Source organism: Dromiciops gliroides, chromosome 6 (genome assembly GCF_019393635.1).
Source record: "Dromiciops gliroides isolate mDroGli1 chromosome 6, mDroGli1.pri, whole genome shotgun sequence".
In the NCBI taxonomy this organism is placed as follows: Eukaryota; Metazoa; Chordata; class Mammalia; order Microbiotheria; family Microbiotheriidae; genus Dromiciops; species Dromiciops gliroides.
This window is the reverse complement of record NC_057866.1, coordinates 94,012,047-94,029,501: the sequence shown is the minus strand read 5'-3', so window position 1 is coordinate 94,029,501 and position 17,455 is coordinate 94,012,047. Positions and strand designations below refer to the sequence as shown.

The 17,455-nt window shown below is 40.9% G+C and overlaps 1 protein-coding gene across 1 annotated transcript in view; it reads left to right on the top strand.

The window, feature by feature from the left end:
• Positions 1 to 14,513, top strand: part of HTT (huntingtin) — a 227,109-nt gene extending 212,596 nt beyond the window's left edge. The window contains 6 exon segments of the mRNA XM_043972228.1: positions 672 to 786; positions 1,014 to 1,227; positions 2,892 to 2,997; positions 6,923 to 7,085; positions 7,843 to 8,003; positions 9,082 to 14,513. Of these exon segments, the coding sequence (XP_043828163.1) occupies positions 672 to 786; positions 1,014 to 1,227; positions 2,892 to 2,997; positions 6,923 to 7,085; positions 7,843 to 8,003; positions 9,082 to 9,295 (973 nt within the window). The 3' untranslated portion in view covers positions 9,296 to 14,513.
• The last annotated feature ends 2,942 nt before the right edge of the window (positions 14,514 to 17,455 follow it).

Genomic DNA, 17,455 nt, shown 5'->3' with positions numbered 1-17,455 from the left:
TCCAAAGATAGGAAAAGACTTCAGGTAAAGGAAACCACCTCATGACTTGAGACTCAGAGAAAGGAGTAAGGTTGGTGTTTTAGGAAACAGGGACTGGATCAGAGGCTATGGGGAGATAAGGTTCAAAGCCTCAGAGAAGTGGGCAGCCTAAAAGACTGTGGCAGATGTCTGTTGATTGACAATTCCAAGGAGGAGTTGTGGCTTGATGCAGTAGAAAATACAAAGAATCCGTGTCATGTGATAAAACATAAATATATATACAGGTAGGTTTGTGCATGTGCAAAATTCGTTGACACACTTTTGTTATTGGTAATGATGCCACTCAAAATCATTGCTCACACCATGATGGAAACTGTCAAAACTGCAATTATTGGGGCAGCTAGGTGGTGTAGTGGATAGAGCACCGGCCCTGGATTCGGGAGGACCTGAGTTAAAATCTGACCTCAGACATTTGACACTTACTAGCTGTGTGACCCTGGGCAAGTCACTTAACCCCAATTGCCTCACCAAAAAACCAAAACAAAACAAACCAAAACTGCAATTATTCAGAATGAGGATGGCGCTTTTTAGAATTATAGATATGTTTAGATGTTTGTTCTAAGTGTTGTTGTCACAGAGAAACTGGATCCCACCCCCAGTGTAACGGTTGTCCATTTGGTTGGTATTTGCAGTTGTGTGAATCTGCACAGCCAGCAGCATGTCCTGGTGACCTGTGCTGCTGCCTTCTACCTTATGGAGAATTATCCCCTGGATGTAGGCCCAGAGTTTTCTGCTGCAGTAATACAGGTGAGCTGAGACTGGGTAGCCAAAGCCTTAAGAGAACCCCTTTTTTAGGAAACTTCAGTATATAGAATAGCCCCTTTATTTTCTTCTTTCCCATAAACTTTTTGTTATTCGTATCATGTATGAATTTCATTTTGTGTTCCTGTCAAATTGGGAAAGAAGCATTGACAGGAAGCCAAGTTGAGAAGGTGTTGACTATTTCTTGAAAGCCTTTCTTTCTCTTGTTTCAGATGTGTGGGGTGATGCTCTCTGCCAGTGAAGAATCTACTCCGGCCATTATTTATCATTGTGTCCTGAGAGGTTTAGAACGACTTCTCCTTTCTGAGCAACTCTCCAGGCTGGATGGAGAGTCCTTAGTTAAGCTCAGCGTTGACCGAGTGAATGTGCACAGTCCTCACCGAGCCATGGCAGCCCTGGGCTTGATGCTAACTTGCATGTATACAGGTGTGGAGTTCATGATGAACTTGCATGATCTTTTTTTTATTTTTTAATTTTTTATGCAGGTCAGTGAGGGTTAAGTGACTTGCCCAGGGTCACACAGCTAGTAAGTGTCAAGGGTCTGAAGCCAGATTTGAACTCAGGTCCTCCTGAATCCAGGGCCGGTGCTCTATCCACTGTGCCACCTAGCTGCCCTGAACTTGCATGATTAACGTCCGTTTAAGTAAGAGGGAATGACTGCAGAGGAAGCCTGGGTCTTGCTGAACTAAGCAGCTTTCTAGGAAATTGATTTCTTCTTAGAGCTGACCCACAAAGCTCTGGCTCAGAGCTGAGGGGCTTCCTTTTGTACTCTTTTCTAAAATTCATGGGTCTTTAAAACACCAGCCTGAATGCTTGACTCTTTTGATTTTTTTGGTCCACAATCCTTTTTAGCTTCCTTCGTGCAGGGACCTACAAGACACGATCACTTATTACCTTCTCCCTTTTACTGCTAACTTGATGTTTGGACCTAGCACCAACTTCTTGGGGTTTGTTTACAAGGAAAAAGAGTAATAATAAATATCAAGAATAAAGTTTTAGGGAACTGGAAGTATATATAGGGGGCAGGTAGGTGGCACAGTGGATAAAGCACCAGCCCTGGATTCAGGAGTACCTGAGTTCAAATCTGGCCTCAGACACTTGACACTTACTAGCTGTGTGATCCTGGGCAAGTCACTTAACCCTCATTGCCCTGCAAAGAAAAAAGAAAGAAAGTATATATAAAAGAAAGCTACAGAGCACAGATGGGAATGGTACTTAACCATCCCAAGCTGCTCTTTAGCTAATATTTCCTGAGGCCTGCCCAAACTGGTACTTTCCTAGGAGTATACCGCACACCATGGTATGCTTGATCCCCTTCTGATCTCGGAGAGAATAACATCTTTTAGCTCAAAATACTCACCTTCCCTTCCCCAACTGTTATTGGCCTACCTAGGACCTCTAGACCAAGCTGGTTCATAGAAGTGCATTTGCTTATTAGTTCTGCAATCTCAGCCAGCCAGAAACTCTTGTCCGTGCTGCCAGGCTGTTAGCGTGACATGTTCCTGCTCAATCATTGATGAACTATCTCCCTTTTCAATCCATTGTGGAGAAAGGAAAAATAAATCTTGAAACATATAATTACTTTTGTGCTCAGTGATCCAGAATGAAGAATTCATTGTCACTTCATTCCTTATGTTCATAAAAGGTACCTATTCCTCTTTCTTATCAACAGCAGAAGTTTAGGAAAACTATGAGAACATAGATGAAGGACATAGTTCCTCATTGTGGTTTTCCCTCAATTAGAGGAAAGAGTGCTGGACTTGGAGCCCGAGAACTTGAAATGCTAAAATTCTTAGCTCCTGTGACCTCAGTTTAAGTATTCACACTGATACTTCCTAGGCGAGTTCTTCAGATTCTCGTTGCTTCATTTGTGCCTCCTGTACCTGCTTCACTGTCGTTGAAAGGAGCAAATGAACGAATGCTTATAAACATGTGTTAGTCTAAATATGAAGTTTGTCCCATTCTCAGTCACTTGATCTGAGTTCATTTAATAAGTGTTGATTGAGTACTTGCTCTGAACAAGGTCTTATAGGCAAGCCTATTTGGTTCTTCTTACTGATTATGCTTATTCCTGAATGATTTTGTTCCAGGAAAGGAGAAAATCAGCCCTGGCAGAACCTCAGACCCCAACCCCGCTGCTCCAGACAGTGAGTCAGTTATTGTTGCAATGGAGCGCGTATCTGTTCTCTTTGATAGGTAAGCCATTATAATTTGAATTTTTCCTCTTGATAAATCCTTTACCCTCAAAGGCAAATGTCAGTTTAGCTAGGAAAAATGGCATTTGAATGTATTTATTCTTGTTAGCACTCGTGTTGTAATAATGCCAATATTTCCCATTTGTATCCTGATTAGTCACTAATGTTTTAGAATCACCCACAGTGTGCTTCCTCTGTCACAGAACTCTTGGTTGACAAGCCAGCTCTAGGGGCAGAAAGCCCCACCAGCCAAGGTTTTACCAAAACAAGCTTTATGACAAGTGCCTTAAATTGGTTGTAGGGGGATGCTGAGTGACCATTGTATCATCCATGGTGAGAGAGTTGATACCCCGTAATTGGGAGAATCCTAAAGTGACACTATGCTGAAATTCATGGAGAATACTGTGGATATGGTACTGCACCTCTTTCCAATAATAAAAATGTTGGTTAAGTATTTCTGTACTTCTTGAGAGGAGAAACCATACTGCCTCAGCGGCCTAGGATCCAAACCGTGGGTTTTTTTGTTTTTTGTTTTCCCTATTGCTGTACATCTTGTAAAGCCAAGCAGGAAATGCAGTTGAGCTTTTGAGGAAAATGAAAAGGCGGCATTCAGTATGTAATAGAATATATGTTGGGAGGAGAATCAGAGGACCAGGGTTCATTCCCATTCACCTCCAGTGTTTATTGGCTGTTTGACCTTGGGCAAGGTACTTCATGGAAGCTTTCTGACATAGTTCCCTCATCTGTCTGGTGGGCATAGTAATACTTATTCTAGACATTTGCAAGAATTCTTGTGAAGAAAGCTCTTTGTAAACTTTAAAGTGCTATACGAATTCAAGCTGTTATAAGAAAGGTCTACAGAAGTCTCCATTAGATAGTGTTAAAAAAGAATGATACCTGTGTGCACTTGAGTTCTTGTTCTTGGTTTTAAAGATTTGATTCCAAATGATCTTAGTTTGACCTCCATTAACTCCTTCAAATCATCATTGTCTGTCATTGAGCACAGTCCTGTATCGTGCCATTTAGAGATGGACTGGGGGCTTGGAGATCACCTAGTGTACAGATGAGGAAACAGTTCCAGGGTCACACAGGCATTCGTTGGCAGAGCTCAGGTACTTTTGACTCCAAACACTCCATATCTGCCACTGCATCCACTATCTTGGAAGAGATAAGTGACCCTACAAATTCAAGAGTTGCCTGATTAACGATGGATTTTTCAAAGTTGACAGACCCCTGATGTTATTCAGTACTGTTGGATGGTTCACACTGTCTGAGTGTGCTCTATTCATAGTGGAGACAAATCAGAATATTGTCTGGCTAAGTAAGCAGACCAGTATAGGGCATTTCTATTGACATCATTCAACAAATAGCTAGAAGACTTCTTTCTGTCTGAAGTATCCATATCTTCTTTGGACTGCTGTCTTCTCATTCTTTAGCCCTTCTCCAATGGATCCACGCCAGACTTTAGGGTCCTGAAAGATAAAGCTTTATAAACAGTTAAGGAATGTGCCAACACCTGTTAGGGCCTAATTCCGAATCTATCCTTTTTTTTTTAAAATCTTTTTTTTGTTTTGTTTTTGTGGGGCAATGGGGGTTAAGTGACCTGCCCAGGGTCACACAGCTAGTAAGTATCAAGTGTCTGAGGCCGGACTTGAACTCAGGTCCTCCTGAATCCAGGGCCGGTGCTTTATCCACTGCGCCACCTAGCTGCCCCCTCCTTTTTTTTTTACCAGAAAGATGAGGGTAGTAGCTGGGGTAAGAGGGTAAAGGATAAACCCCCTTTCTTTCATTTGTTGCTTTTCTTCCTTGGAACAAGATATATTCTTCTAGTACCATCTTGATGATTAAGGATTCCTGTGTCCTTTGCTATGCTGGCTTTAACCAGTGTTTTTAGTGTCAGTCAACAGAAAGTGATGGAATGAGCATCTGGGGGTTGGGAAACATAAGTATTGTCCCAGCTCTGTTCAAACAATTTCACTGTGATTTGGGGCCCCTCATCTCTCTGGGCTTCAGGTTCACCATCACTGAAATGAAGGGGTTGGAGAAGATGTTCTTAATATTCCTTCTAATTCCTGAGTTCCATGATTTTATCTTAATTTTAAAAGAGTACATTTAGAAAGACATTACCTTGTTTCTCTCCTGTGGTGATTGCTTGATATTTTTTTTCAGCTCAATATTTGGCCATTCAAAAAATTAATTAATTACATTGTTGACCTTCCCAAAAGCATAGAGGGAAGTGAACATTCTTTCAATAGTTGGCAGTCTTTCCAGAGTAGTCACCCCAGAATACTGTGGGGGAATGAAAGACACTGAGGGAGCTTAGACTTGCTGGTTCAGGACTTTTCAAGTAGGAATACCCCCAAGAAAGGAGTTGGACTTTTGGAGTAAAACAGGAAATTAAGCCTATTTTCTTTGAAGAAAGTTGTTGAATGTAGTATTGATTAATAAGTAATTTCATAGTTAATATTTTAGTGGGAAAAATTACTGGCATCAGCATTTTTTCATGTAACTCCTAGACACATCACATGAAATATCAGGGTTCCATAGAACATAAATTGAGAAATGCATTTGCAGATGACTGTATGTGTATGTATGTTTGTATTTAATCCCTAAATCATCCATATGTTGAAATGTATCTGGTAGGCAGCTTCGTGGTGGATATATTTTTCAGCCTCATAGTTTTAGCATGTGCCATTAATATAGATAGTGCTGGAAAAGCAAAGTTAAATTCTCTGGACATCTTCAAGTGGATAAGGGAATGGGTACTTGTTGAGGAGGTGGGTTTTTGTTTCGTTTTGTTTGTCTGCTTGCCTAAGATGGGCATAGAAGTCATGCATGAGATACAGATTAGAAGTTAGGACTAGTTTTCAGACTTACTAGAAGACTCTGGAACAGGTTACTGAGAGTGGCCATCAGGGTTTTTGGATTGCTAAAGCAGGCAACTGCCTTTGTTGGGCAAATCAGCTACAGTCTTGTTAAAGGCCAGAGGGAGAAGCTGAAAAAAAAGCCCCTTACTCTTTTTCTCTCAGACCATTCCAGAAGGGAAGGGAGTTAAGGGCACCTAATCTGTCCTATTGTTCCCATTCATAACCTGGCCAAGGTGAAGAATTGGTGGGGATAACTCACTACAATTGATGTAGTGTTTTTCTTGATTCATTCATTTATTCACCCATTTTTTCTTGTGCACCGTGGGAATGCAGAGAGAACTATAATACTGTCCAACTTTCAGGGAACTCACAGTCTAGTAGTGAGAGGTATGGCCTGTGCACAAGTGACTTAATGCAGAGTATGATGCCTATGTTAGATAGATTCAGGGGGGATTCTTGGGTAACAAAGATCACTCTGTTTTGGGGGATTTGGAAATGCTGTCTTTTAGGGGTAGTATTTGAGCTTGGCCTTGGATGAATAAGTAGTATTTCAGTAGCAGAAATTTTGGGGAAGAGCACATCAAGGTAAGAAGATTATATTTTATTTTAATTAAATATAATTGCTATTAATTTTTGCCAGAAATAAAAGATCTAATTAATACTGATATAGCTCATGGTAGAGGTGTTGTGTTTTAGCATATAGTGACCTGGACTAGGAATCAAGAAGATGCAGCATCAAGCCCCATCTATGATTCTTTGTGACCCTGGGCAAGTGACTGAACCTCTCAGGGCCTTCTACTGTTTTCTAAGATGGTTAAGTTGCAGAGCAGGTGTCAGTCTGCATTGGTAGAAGGAGTTCCCTATACTAATGAAAATCTATGAGTCCAAATAAATCTATTGTAAAAAGGAAAACTCATTTGGGGGCTCCTCAGTTTACAGGTCCCCTGAAATAGAGTTATGAGTGGGATTATGTTTTATTCCAAAGATCAATCTTATAATTCATGAATTAAAACTTCATTTCCTCTCTACAATCTTGACATCTTTTATTTTCCTTCATAGGATCAGGAAAGGATTTCCCTGTGAAGCCAGAGTGGTGGCACGAATCCTTCCTCAATTTCTAGATGATTTTTTCCCTCCTCAGGATGTAATGAACAAAGTTATTGGAGAATTTCTATCAAACCAGCAGCCGTACCCACAGTTCATGGCAACTGTTGTATATAAGGTAGTATATTCTTAGTTGGTTTTCACAAGTACAAGATTTCATTTATTTTGAAAATAGATTTAAGATATTAGTACCTTATCTTATCCTGGTAAATTTGCTAGAAAGCGGTTTCCATATTTTAGCCTGTCTTCCATTCATGTGGAATAAACCCCCAACAGCTCTCTGCACTGCATCATCACACTGTGGCCAGTGGAATATACACTCTGGCAGTACTACCACCGGGCCAGAAAAGATTGAAGCACACACTTCATGTTATGTCTGTCTTACAGAGACCAGCCTCAATACATGTAAAGAGCTTCATTATTAAAGAGCTGGCCACTAAGGAATGAATTCTTTGGCCCTAGAAATGCTTGAAGATGGAAGAAGCTGCCATCTGGATCAGTGCAGGAGGAACACCCCCACCCCCCCACTCCCCCATTAAACCATGTGTTCTGGAAGTACAGTCCGACTCCTTAGTCTTAGCAATTTAGCAAGATTCTAGTCTAACAGACCTTTATTTTTTAAATTCAAAGGTTTTTTTTCTGTTTTTAATTTTATTAAAATTTTCCCCTGTGTGAGGATCTGACAGGTAATTTCTTCCATGTTACTCTGATATGCTTATAATCTCACCATTTATGTCTAAATCATTTGAGCTTATTTTGATATATGAGGTTAGACATTGGTCTGTGCCTAGTTTCTGTCTATTAAGTATTCTCTCTTCCTTTGTTGTAAAGACTTGAGTTTATCACCGAAACATACTGGATGCCTTGTTTTTCAGGTGTTTCAGACGTTGCATACCACAGGACAATCATCTATGGTCCGAGATTGGGTGATGCTCTCTCTCTCGAACTTCACGCAGAGGACCCCAGTTGCAATGGCTATGTGGAGTCTCTCCTGTTTTTTCGTCAGTGCTTCCACTAGTCAGTGGGTTTCAGCAATGTATCCTCTGCTTGGTCTTTATAGCATGTCATTAGCTTCCACACTTGTTTGTCCTGAAACACTACCCTAGAACCTGAAACACTATCATCTCAATGTTCTTGGTTTCTTTCCCCCAAGGGTGGGTTTTCAGAAGATCATGAGGGTTTAATCTTTCCCCCCACCTCAAACCGCCCCCCCCCCCAGGTCAAAGGGAAACTTGCATTCATTTTGAAAATGTTTGTCTTTTTTGTTCTAAATGTTAAGAAAGAGGAAAGAGTGCTTAGGATTGTTTTTATTGAAAAGAGTACCAATTTGGAAGCAGGTTTTAAGGCTCTAGTCTCTGAAGACATTTTCAGTGCTTAGGATAGTGTTTTTTTTTTTAACTGATGCTGCTTTTCATTATTTTTGTTGTCAGTGTGCCCCATTCCACTCTCTTGGCCAAGATGCCAAGAAAAGAGTATCTGCTGGAATTCCCACCCTAAAAGCCAAAGTTGTACTTCTGGCAACCTTCCCCCTCAGACAAACCACAATAGTCTTAAAGTAGTTCAGCTGCTCTAGCGATGACAGAGTGACATCACCCAGAGCGACTGGAGTAGCCAGCAGAGTGAGGCCATGGCACTGCCCAGCACACATTACACACAGAATAAGTCCGAGCACCGCGAGGAAGCTCTGCTGAGGGAAAAAGACGGGGCTGGGTAAGTCATCTCCCAATGGGAACTTTTCCCGGCTTAGCTCGGGCTCAGATTGCCTTTGCTAGCTCCTACAGAGGCCCTGTCTCATTGTGCCCTCTTGGCCTCTAGCTGTAGGAGTCAATGGGAAGGTTCAAAAGGACTGAGTTTCTTTTATGAGGAAAGAGATTTAGATTTTTCAGCTTAGCTTTGGTTGAACTTTATGGCTTCTAAAGACTTTTCTTCATTGAATATATTTTCCTTCTCTTTGATTAGCTGACATTTCCCTGCAGAATCTACTGCCTGAGGGAATCCACTTTTAGCTTTTATGGTTGGAAAAGAATCCCAGTGGGTGGAGAATGCCAAACTTTAAACCTTAGCATTGTTTTTCTTTTTTTCCCCCAATAATATACCCTTAACTCCTTTCCCAGCCTTCCACACATCATCAGCAGGATGGGGAAGTCGGAACAAGTGGACATTAATCTTTTCTGTCTGGTGGCCATAGACTTTTACAGACATCAAATAGATGAGGAGCTAGATCGCAGGGCCTTTCAGTCTGTGTTTGAGGTGGTAGCATCTCCAGGAAATCCCTACCACCGACTGCTGACTTGTTTGCAAAATGTCCACAAAATTGCAGCATGTTGAACGTTCCGTGGAGCTGGACAGTGCGGGGATTGGCAGCATGGGCTGGAGTCCAGTGTGCAAACAAGGAAAAACACGAGGACCCTGATTTCACCCTGGATGGGAGTGGGGGAATCAAGCAAAAAAAAAGTGGATTTGTGGGTTTCATCCTTCTCCCATGCCAGTGTCTGTCTCTTTCACACTATGACAGAAATGCTGGTTTGCAATGGGGGGTGGTGATGGTTAAAGGGATGTCATTCACACACCTCAGCTAACATTTGGGATGGAGTCTTGAGTTTTTGCAAAAACAAAAAGCAAAGCCACAGCAGCTGTTTTTGTTCATTCTGTATGATATGGGCTAGTACTAAATGCAAAGGAACCAGGTGTTTATATATTTTTTTAAGTGTTCAGCCTGTTCATTGTTAGTGGGTTGCAACTGATCCTGAGTCCTTGACAGAAGTACTTCCTTCATGCAGATTATTGACACTGGACACTTTCACATTTTTATGTAGCTATTATCTGGTATAATCAAGCTTTAGAAAGTGTTTCCTAATGTCTCTCTCAAGCAGAAAGGAAAAGGAAATCCCATCTCCATGATGAACACTCCCAGCATGTAAATCCCTGTTTCTTGGACTTTGGTAGACTGTGGTATGTGGTGTGGGGGGCTTTTGAGAGGGGGATCTGGCCCACACACAGCCATGATTTATTTTTCCTTTTTTCTTCTCAGGATTTAAAATTTGAGTATATCAGTAAAGAGATTAATTTTAACTTAAATATTTCTATATCCATGTAAAAAGTATGTACAATTGTAAAATCTGTGCTGCATGATGTGCTGTCCTTTGAAATGATCAGAAGCCACTTGACTGAATGTCTTTACTGCTCCTGTATTGTCCCTGCTTTCTCCCTGGGTTCATCTTCTCCCCTTCATTTTTCACCCATCCTAACATATAAGTCACATTTCAGTTCAACTTGTCACCTGCTTTCTATGTTGACACAACTGGAACCTCTGAGTTTGTGTTCAGAGTACTGCATTCAGATCTTTCAGAACCATTTCCCCACAGCTCATGGAAATACACACACGAAGCATCAGAACTTAATGGAACTTTTTTGGTACATAGCAGCTGCTCTTGATATTTTCCTCTGACCCAGTTTTCTTTATGTAAATATGACTCCATAAACCCTCCAGCCTCCTAGTAACTGACTTCTTCTGTTACTCGTTAATAGTGGTGGCAAATGTCCTTTTGGAGAGGTGTAGCTTAGGCCAAGAAGCAGTTTCCTTGATCCCTTGAGTTGACAGTTCAGGCACACTCAGTATTGGGGCTTTGCCTTCTTCAATTAGGTTTGATTACTTAACTATCTGTTTTCCATCTCAGGGTGTGGGTACCCACAAAGACCCTACCAGTATCTAGGCGACCTCACTTCTTTAGGATACGTCCATCTTGCCTTCTAGTGCCCTTGCTATATTTAACCCTTTATTACATTTTTTCTGAGCACCTTAGGGGAAGGAGCAAACTTTCTTATTTTCTATACTACTTCCTGTCATCAACATCGATACACGTTTCAGGTCTGGTCCACATGTAACTACAGGCATATTCTCATTTTGTTTTGTATGGTTTGAGGAATAAAGCAGGGGTTTGAACTCTATTAAAAGCCAGCACCAAAGTCACGAGCCAAAGAGGTTATCCACAAAGACTGGACACAGTAATTGTTCATAAATGATTTGAGATTTTTTTGGGGAGGGGGGAAGGGGGAGGTAACCAGTCTGGCTGCTTATTAGAATAATTCCATTTCATCTTACTTGGACCAGATTTCTCATCATGGCCATAAAAGCCATGTCATTTTATTCAAAGTGAAGCTAGGAAGGATTCACTGACTTGACATAGAGTTGTAGGTTTGGAGTTGTGGTGTGGTTTTGTTTTTGTTTTTTCATTGTTGTTTTTATTTATAAAGATCAGTGGTTAGCTGTGTCACCCTGGGCAAGTCACTTACCCCCCCCCCCCCCATTGCCCTGCAAAAAAAAGAATACACATAAATTGAAAAAAAATATTTTATTCTTAAAAAAAAAGATAAGTGGTATATTTGATTGAATGACTGAGGAGTATACTGACTTTTCCTCCATTTGAGACAAAGTATGTTCCTTACTGCTACTCCAGCTCATTCCTCCCATAGTAGTGAGTTTTGTCCTAAACCCCAGACCCCAATTAGTTCTTTGACATGTTTGACAGTTTAAATTATAATCTATTTTCCAGTTTTTGGGAAGAAAATCTTCCTTAGAGCACCTTGTTTTTAGTTAACCTAATAGTAATATACCCTGAAACATTTAATAGGTTTCTAGACAATATGAGGGACTCTACTTAGAAGCTCTGTATTTTTATAAGCCAAGAGAGATTCAGACTGAAACTGTTCAGAAACCTACAAAATTGACTCCTAGGTGGTGGCCCTAAAACCCACCTCATGCTCCCTTCAGTCACTTCCCTACTAAAAGAGCCCCATGTGTACTAGCTGTCCCTTAGCCTATTTTGGCATTTGGAGGAGGAAGCCTCTCTTCCTTTTAGGGCCTAAAAAAAGAGAAACACTCCTTTTAATGGTTAATATCAGGCTTTTCCTCTCTCAGGGAAACATCTTTATCAAATCAAGACTCATGATGTTTTCATGTGTGTGGCAACAGTGGAGAATGATGGAGGTGCATGGTTTTGCAGGGGACACTATTAAGTATTGTGTGTGGGGTTGTTGGTTTTTTCCCCTTTTAATTTTAACAGCAGCCCTTAAGGCAGGGGAATAACTTCTCCCCTGTTAGTTTTGGTCTCCCACTTGGCAGACATGCTTTCCCCATAAAAAGCCAACGCTAAGTGGTTGTGAAAAGTCAAAATAAATATGAATATTGGCAAAGTTCTAGGAAAGAAGGCTTATGAATCTTTGGGACCCTTTGTGTTTGGTCGCTGCTTTCACATTTAAAAGGTATAAAACTCAACATATATACTGACTTCTCCTATACTAGCGTTGGTGATTTTTGAAGTATATGCAATTTGGAATTTTTCCCTTAACTGGAATTAAAACGGTGTGTGCCCATTCTGGATAGTAATTGACTCTGCCCTTTTTTTCCCCTTTCTGACAGAATTAAGAATAAGACCATTCACAATGGTTCTTGAACCAGTGTTTTCACCAGTAACACTAAAAACACCAGCAAACAGACCTGTAAGTGTGATGACTTAAATCCATGGGAAGAAATTTGCTTTTTGAATATACACACAGAAAGATGGGTCCAACTAGCATGCACACTGTTATTTATCTTACAGTCATGAAGCAGAAATTCCTTTTATCTGCTGTGTAAAACTTGGTTGTATATAACTGAGCAGCTGTTGGAAAAGTAGGACTTAATTTTCTATTAAAAGCCTACTTGGGGGAAAAAGAGCCTGACAAATCAAACCAGAAGAAAAAATACACCTGGATTTATTAAGTTCCAGATGTTTAAAGCAGATATTCAATAAAAATAAGTCTTAATTAAAATAATTTATCTCACAATATTAATTCCTTACTTTTTTTCCTATGGAAAATACTGAGAAATATAGTGTATTGGAAGCTAGGTAGAATAGTGCAGAAGTAAATTAAGTGTACCTGTTAACAAGGGGCATCTCTTCCTATCCAGTGCGACCTGACTTATTTGTGATGTTTCTTATTGCCAGGACTGAACAGCTTTCTCCAACTAATGGCAAATACCTTCTCCCTTCCCTCTCCCCCTTCCGCTTTCTCCTTTATATTGGCAAACCCATTCTTTATAGAGAATAATATTAACATGAAAAGCTTCCTACCATTGTCTATGGGGAATACAGAGCAGAACGCCACGGCTGAACTCAAAGTCCACCTGACAGACAGCCATTTGGTTAGTCATCTCATAGCCTTCAGAATCTTTTCCATCAAGTAAGCCCTTCCTACAAGGGCATCAAAGTGAATCTTATTTCACACCATATTTCAAGGCAACATGGCCCCAGTAAAAACCATTTCATGTGGTATGTTTCCTGAACTGAGAAATGTGCTCTGGTGTAATGAATTATAAATATAGCAATATCTTTTAGCTCACAGTCATCTACATCTTTCAGATCTTTTTTGTTTTGATACCTTCTCTCCCCTCCCCAACACTCCCACACCCCCCTTTACAGATAAAAGGCCTTTGATTTTGGAAGTCCCTACTATGCAACATGCCTGGAAAAAAAGAAAATCACTCTGACTGTTTGAGTCAGCTGGAATGCAACTTTGGAAGGCACTAGCTTTACTTTGTATAATAGAACAAGTGCTGGGGAGAGGTGACAGAGGACCGTTTTAGGTCACAGAAGAGTAGGATGAAGCCGTTGTGTTGGCTGCCATTTTGAATTTGGGATGTGGATATAATTAAGGTGGGGAAGGGAAATGTTGACACCTCCCAGCTGGTAGAATCAAAACTAAGATAGATGAGTGGAAGAAGGTGGGTCTGAGGTAGGAATTCCATCTAGTACCTGCAGGTGACTTGGAGATGGTGGGTCCTACAAAGATATCACTTTTTAAGATGCTCATAAGGCAGGCTCTGTTGCTCACAAGCTGTTCTTAGCCAGGAAGGAAGCTTTGCCATGTAGATTATGATGTATTTCAGCTAGAGGCTGACCCAAAGAACTAGAATGCTTCCCCCCCCACTCCTCGAGAAGGATGGAATCGGCCAATAGCATTGCTCTGAGAGGAATCTGTCATGTTGGAAGGCAGTCTCTGTGCAGTGTTCTACCTTCTCTCATCTGCTGTTTGTATGTATGGGCCTCTTTCTATTTCCATCAGCTTTTGCCTACATGTTGCCAGACAGAACAAATAGCCTGATGGGCAGAAGCTCCGTCATCATCTACCCATCCATGTCCTGTGTCATCACCATCTTCAAAGCTAAGAGGGCTATGATGGGTGAGGCCTGGAGCCCTGACATACATGTAGCTGTGCCCACTGAATAGAGAAAATATTCAATTTAGACATATGTTCACATTTTGAAAACTGCTGAAAATATTGCACATTCAAGTGAAAGAGAATAAAATTTAAATTGTTGCTGTAAGAGGCTTGCTCTGGTTATTTGAAACCAATGCAGACCCTAGCTTCCCAGCCATTTTTTCTGAAACAGTTTCCTCATTGTGCCTGTGGAAATGAATTTGGGCAACAAACTCTATCAGTACCTGTTAGAAAGTCACTTTGATTGGAATAATTTGGCACCAAAATAGAACCTAAACAATTTCCATTTCAACAACAAGAAGATATATTTGCAGGTAAAAACAGCCTGATTTTTACAGTAAGGGAGGTTGAAGACTATTCCAAGGCTAATTTACTGGCTGTTATGCTTTTCATTAGGTTAATTGAAAATTAAACTGTGGGTGGTCTTACTGCCCAACAGACACAAGTTGCAAAAGCTCTTATGGTTAAATGACATCTTAATTTAATTATATGAAGAGCTCAAGTCATTTTGGCACTTTTTTTTTTCATTGCCGTATTTGGCCCATGTTGTGCATATGGGAGGGAGGCCAAGGGGAGGTCTGAAAGGACTGGGAATCTTATAAATGCACTCACATGGGAACAAATGCTGGAGCCACCCTTGGGTTCCGGGGTGAGACAGGTGGTATCATTAAAGGGCTACCCTATTTCCTTGCTCCCTTGTACCTCTTCATGAAGCAGGATAGAGAGAAAAGCTCATTGGCATAGGGGGGAATGGGGCATGAGACTGGTGTGCATGTTTATCTACATGCACTCTACCTCTTCAGGCTGGAAGCTATCCTAGGGAAACATGCTTTATGTCATTTTCCCTCTTGACTTCCCAGTTCTTTCCTCAGGCAAATGATGGCTTTGAAGAAGAATGAGACAATCTCTTAGGATTCATCCAGCTTCAAATTCTTTGACTGGGTGAGAATTGCTAAGTGACCAGTGAAACAAATCTGGGCCCAGGGGGCCCCAACTCCAGCCCCACCCCCAAATTACAGGTGTATTTTCAAACTTAAGAGGTTTGATTTTGCTTGAGGAAAGAAGGTTCTAGCATGACCTCATGGGAAGCTGAGGTCAGGAAGACTTTTCAAGGAAAGCAGTTTGTGAGAATAGACATTCAGCCTCAGCCTCTTCTTATGTGGTGCTGGAGTAACTTCATCATCCCAAACCCCACTTATGAGGGCTTCTGCCAAAAGAAGGTGTCGTGCCCAGAATGTCACACTTTTACTATGGTGTCTTTCTCCTTTGACCATCTGTTTCCACCCAGAATAAGGAAATGATTCCCATCAGGCCATTCTAGTGATTGACAGGTGAATATTCTAATACTCATAACATAGAATACAGTACTTCATGGTGAGTAGGATATTCCTTTTGAGGAATTTTTCTAGCAGTGGAGTTGAGTTCTACTGAGATGCCCCCACTCTCCCATTTGATTTTCCCTGTGACAAATGACAACATTTGCCACATAGCTGGCTGAGGTTAAGGGTATGGTTGTAGGGCATGGAACTGATTTTTTTTTTCTCTTCAAAGCCTTCTCAGTCTATTGAGGTGCCCTGCTGCTCTAAGCAAGAATTAAGGGATTTGCACAGCTAGTAAAATGTAAGAAAGTAGGCCTCATGTGTCCATTTTGCTGTGCTGTGTCACTATTGAGGTCTGGTTCTGCTTCATTTACCAGTTTGTGATCTCAACCTTAGGTAAGTCACTTAACCGCTCAAGCCCTCATGTCATCTAAAAATGAGGTTAAATGAAATGATTCTTAAGGTTCCTTCCAGTTTTAAAAGGAGAATTCTCTGCAGCCAAAAGCATCCATTCAGTTCAACAAACTCGTTAAGCACTTGCTCTGTGAAAGGCCCTTTGCAAAAGATACAGAGACAAGCAGGCCTGGCAGTCAAGAAGCTTAAGTTTTGTGGGAGAGAGGAGATACAATACACGCACAAATAAGTACGAAGTAATTTCAGGCAAAAAAAGAAATCTAACAATGGGACATAAGGGAAGACCTCAAGAAGGAGGTGGCAAAAACTACCTCTGGAAGGAAGCTAAGGACTCTGAGGCACAGGTGAGGGGGGAGATCACACACACACTAAAGGCACAGTCAGTGGAGAGAATAGATTATATGGGGAACAGCTAGCAAGCCTGGTTGACAGAAATGGAGATTTCATGAAAGAAAGCTAAGGTACCTGGGAGTCAGTGTGGAGGACTTTAAATGCCAGGCCTAGGGCTTTGCATTTTTTTCCTGGAGGCAATAGGGAGCCCCAGAAGATTTTAGAATAGAAGAGTGACATGGTTTGGTCTTTGTTTTAGGAACATCAGTGTAGGCAATGTAAGATGAGTTAGAAAAAGGAACAACTAGAAGCATAGAGAGCAATTAGGAAAAGCTATTACAATAGTTCATTTGAAAGGTGAGGAGAGCCTGAACTAGTTTAGAGGCCATGTAAGTGGGAGAGAAGGAAATAGACGGGAGATGTGGAGGTAGTGTCAACAAGCCTTGACAACTGAATGAACAAGGAGAGGAAAGAGTGAAAGAAGGGAAGAGTGATTGTGAAACTAGGTGATTGTAGGAATGGCAGTGGCATCAACAGAAATGGGTATGGCTAGAGGAAGTAGGGCTTTGGGGGAAATAGTTCTATTTTGGGTAGGTTGAATTTTATTCAGGTAGAGATATACAGCATGTGGTCATTAATGCAAGGGCTGGAATTTCAGGTCCAGGATATATAGATTTAGAAGTCATCTCTGGATAGAGATAATTGAACCAGTGAGAACTGATGAAATTACCAACAGAACAGAGAATGAGAAGGGAAGAAAGCCCATTACAGAGACTTGGAAGATGTCCACACTTAGGAGGTAAGAGGTCAATGATAAGTTATCAAGAGATTGAGGAGCATCCATCAGATAAGTAGGGGGGGAAATAAGGGACCCTCTCTCTTACTGTAACCTAAGATTGCATTAGTTTCCACGACCACCATATCACAATGCTAATTCATATTTCTTGAACTTGTAGTTCAACAACAGTTAGGGATCTTTTTCAGACAAATGGTCATCTAGCTATGTCTTCTCTGTCTTGTACTTGTGAAGTTGATTTTTTTTTTAAAACAAAGGGTTTACATTGATCACATTTTATTAAATTTGATCCATATTCTATCTAACCCATCACAATTTTTCTGAATTCTGTTATCTGGTGTAATGAAATTACATACATGTAAAGAGCAT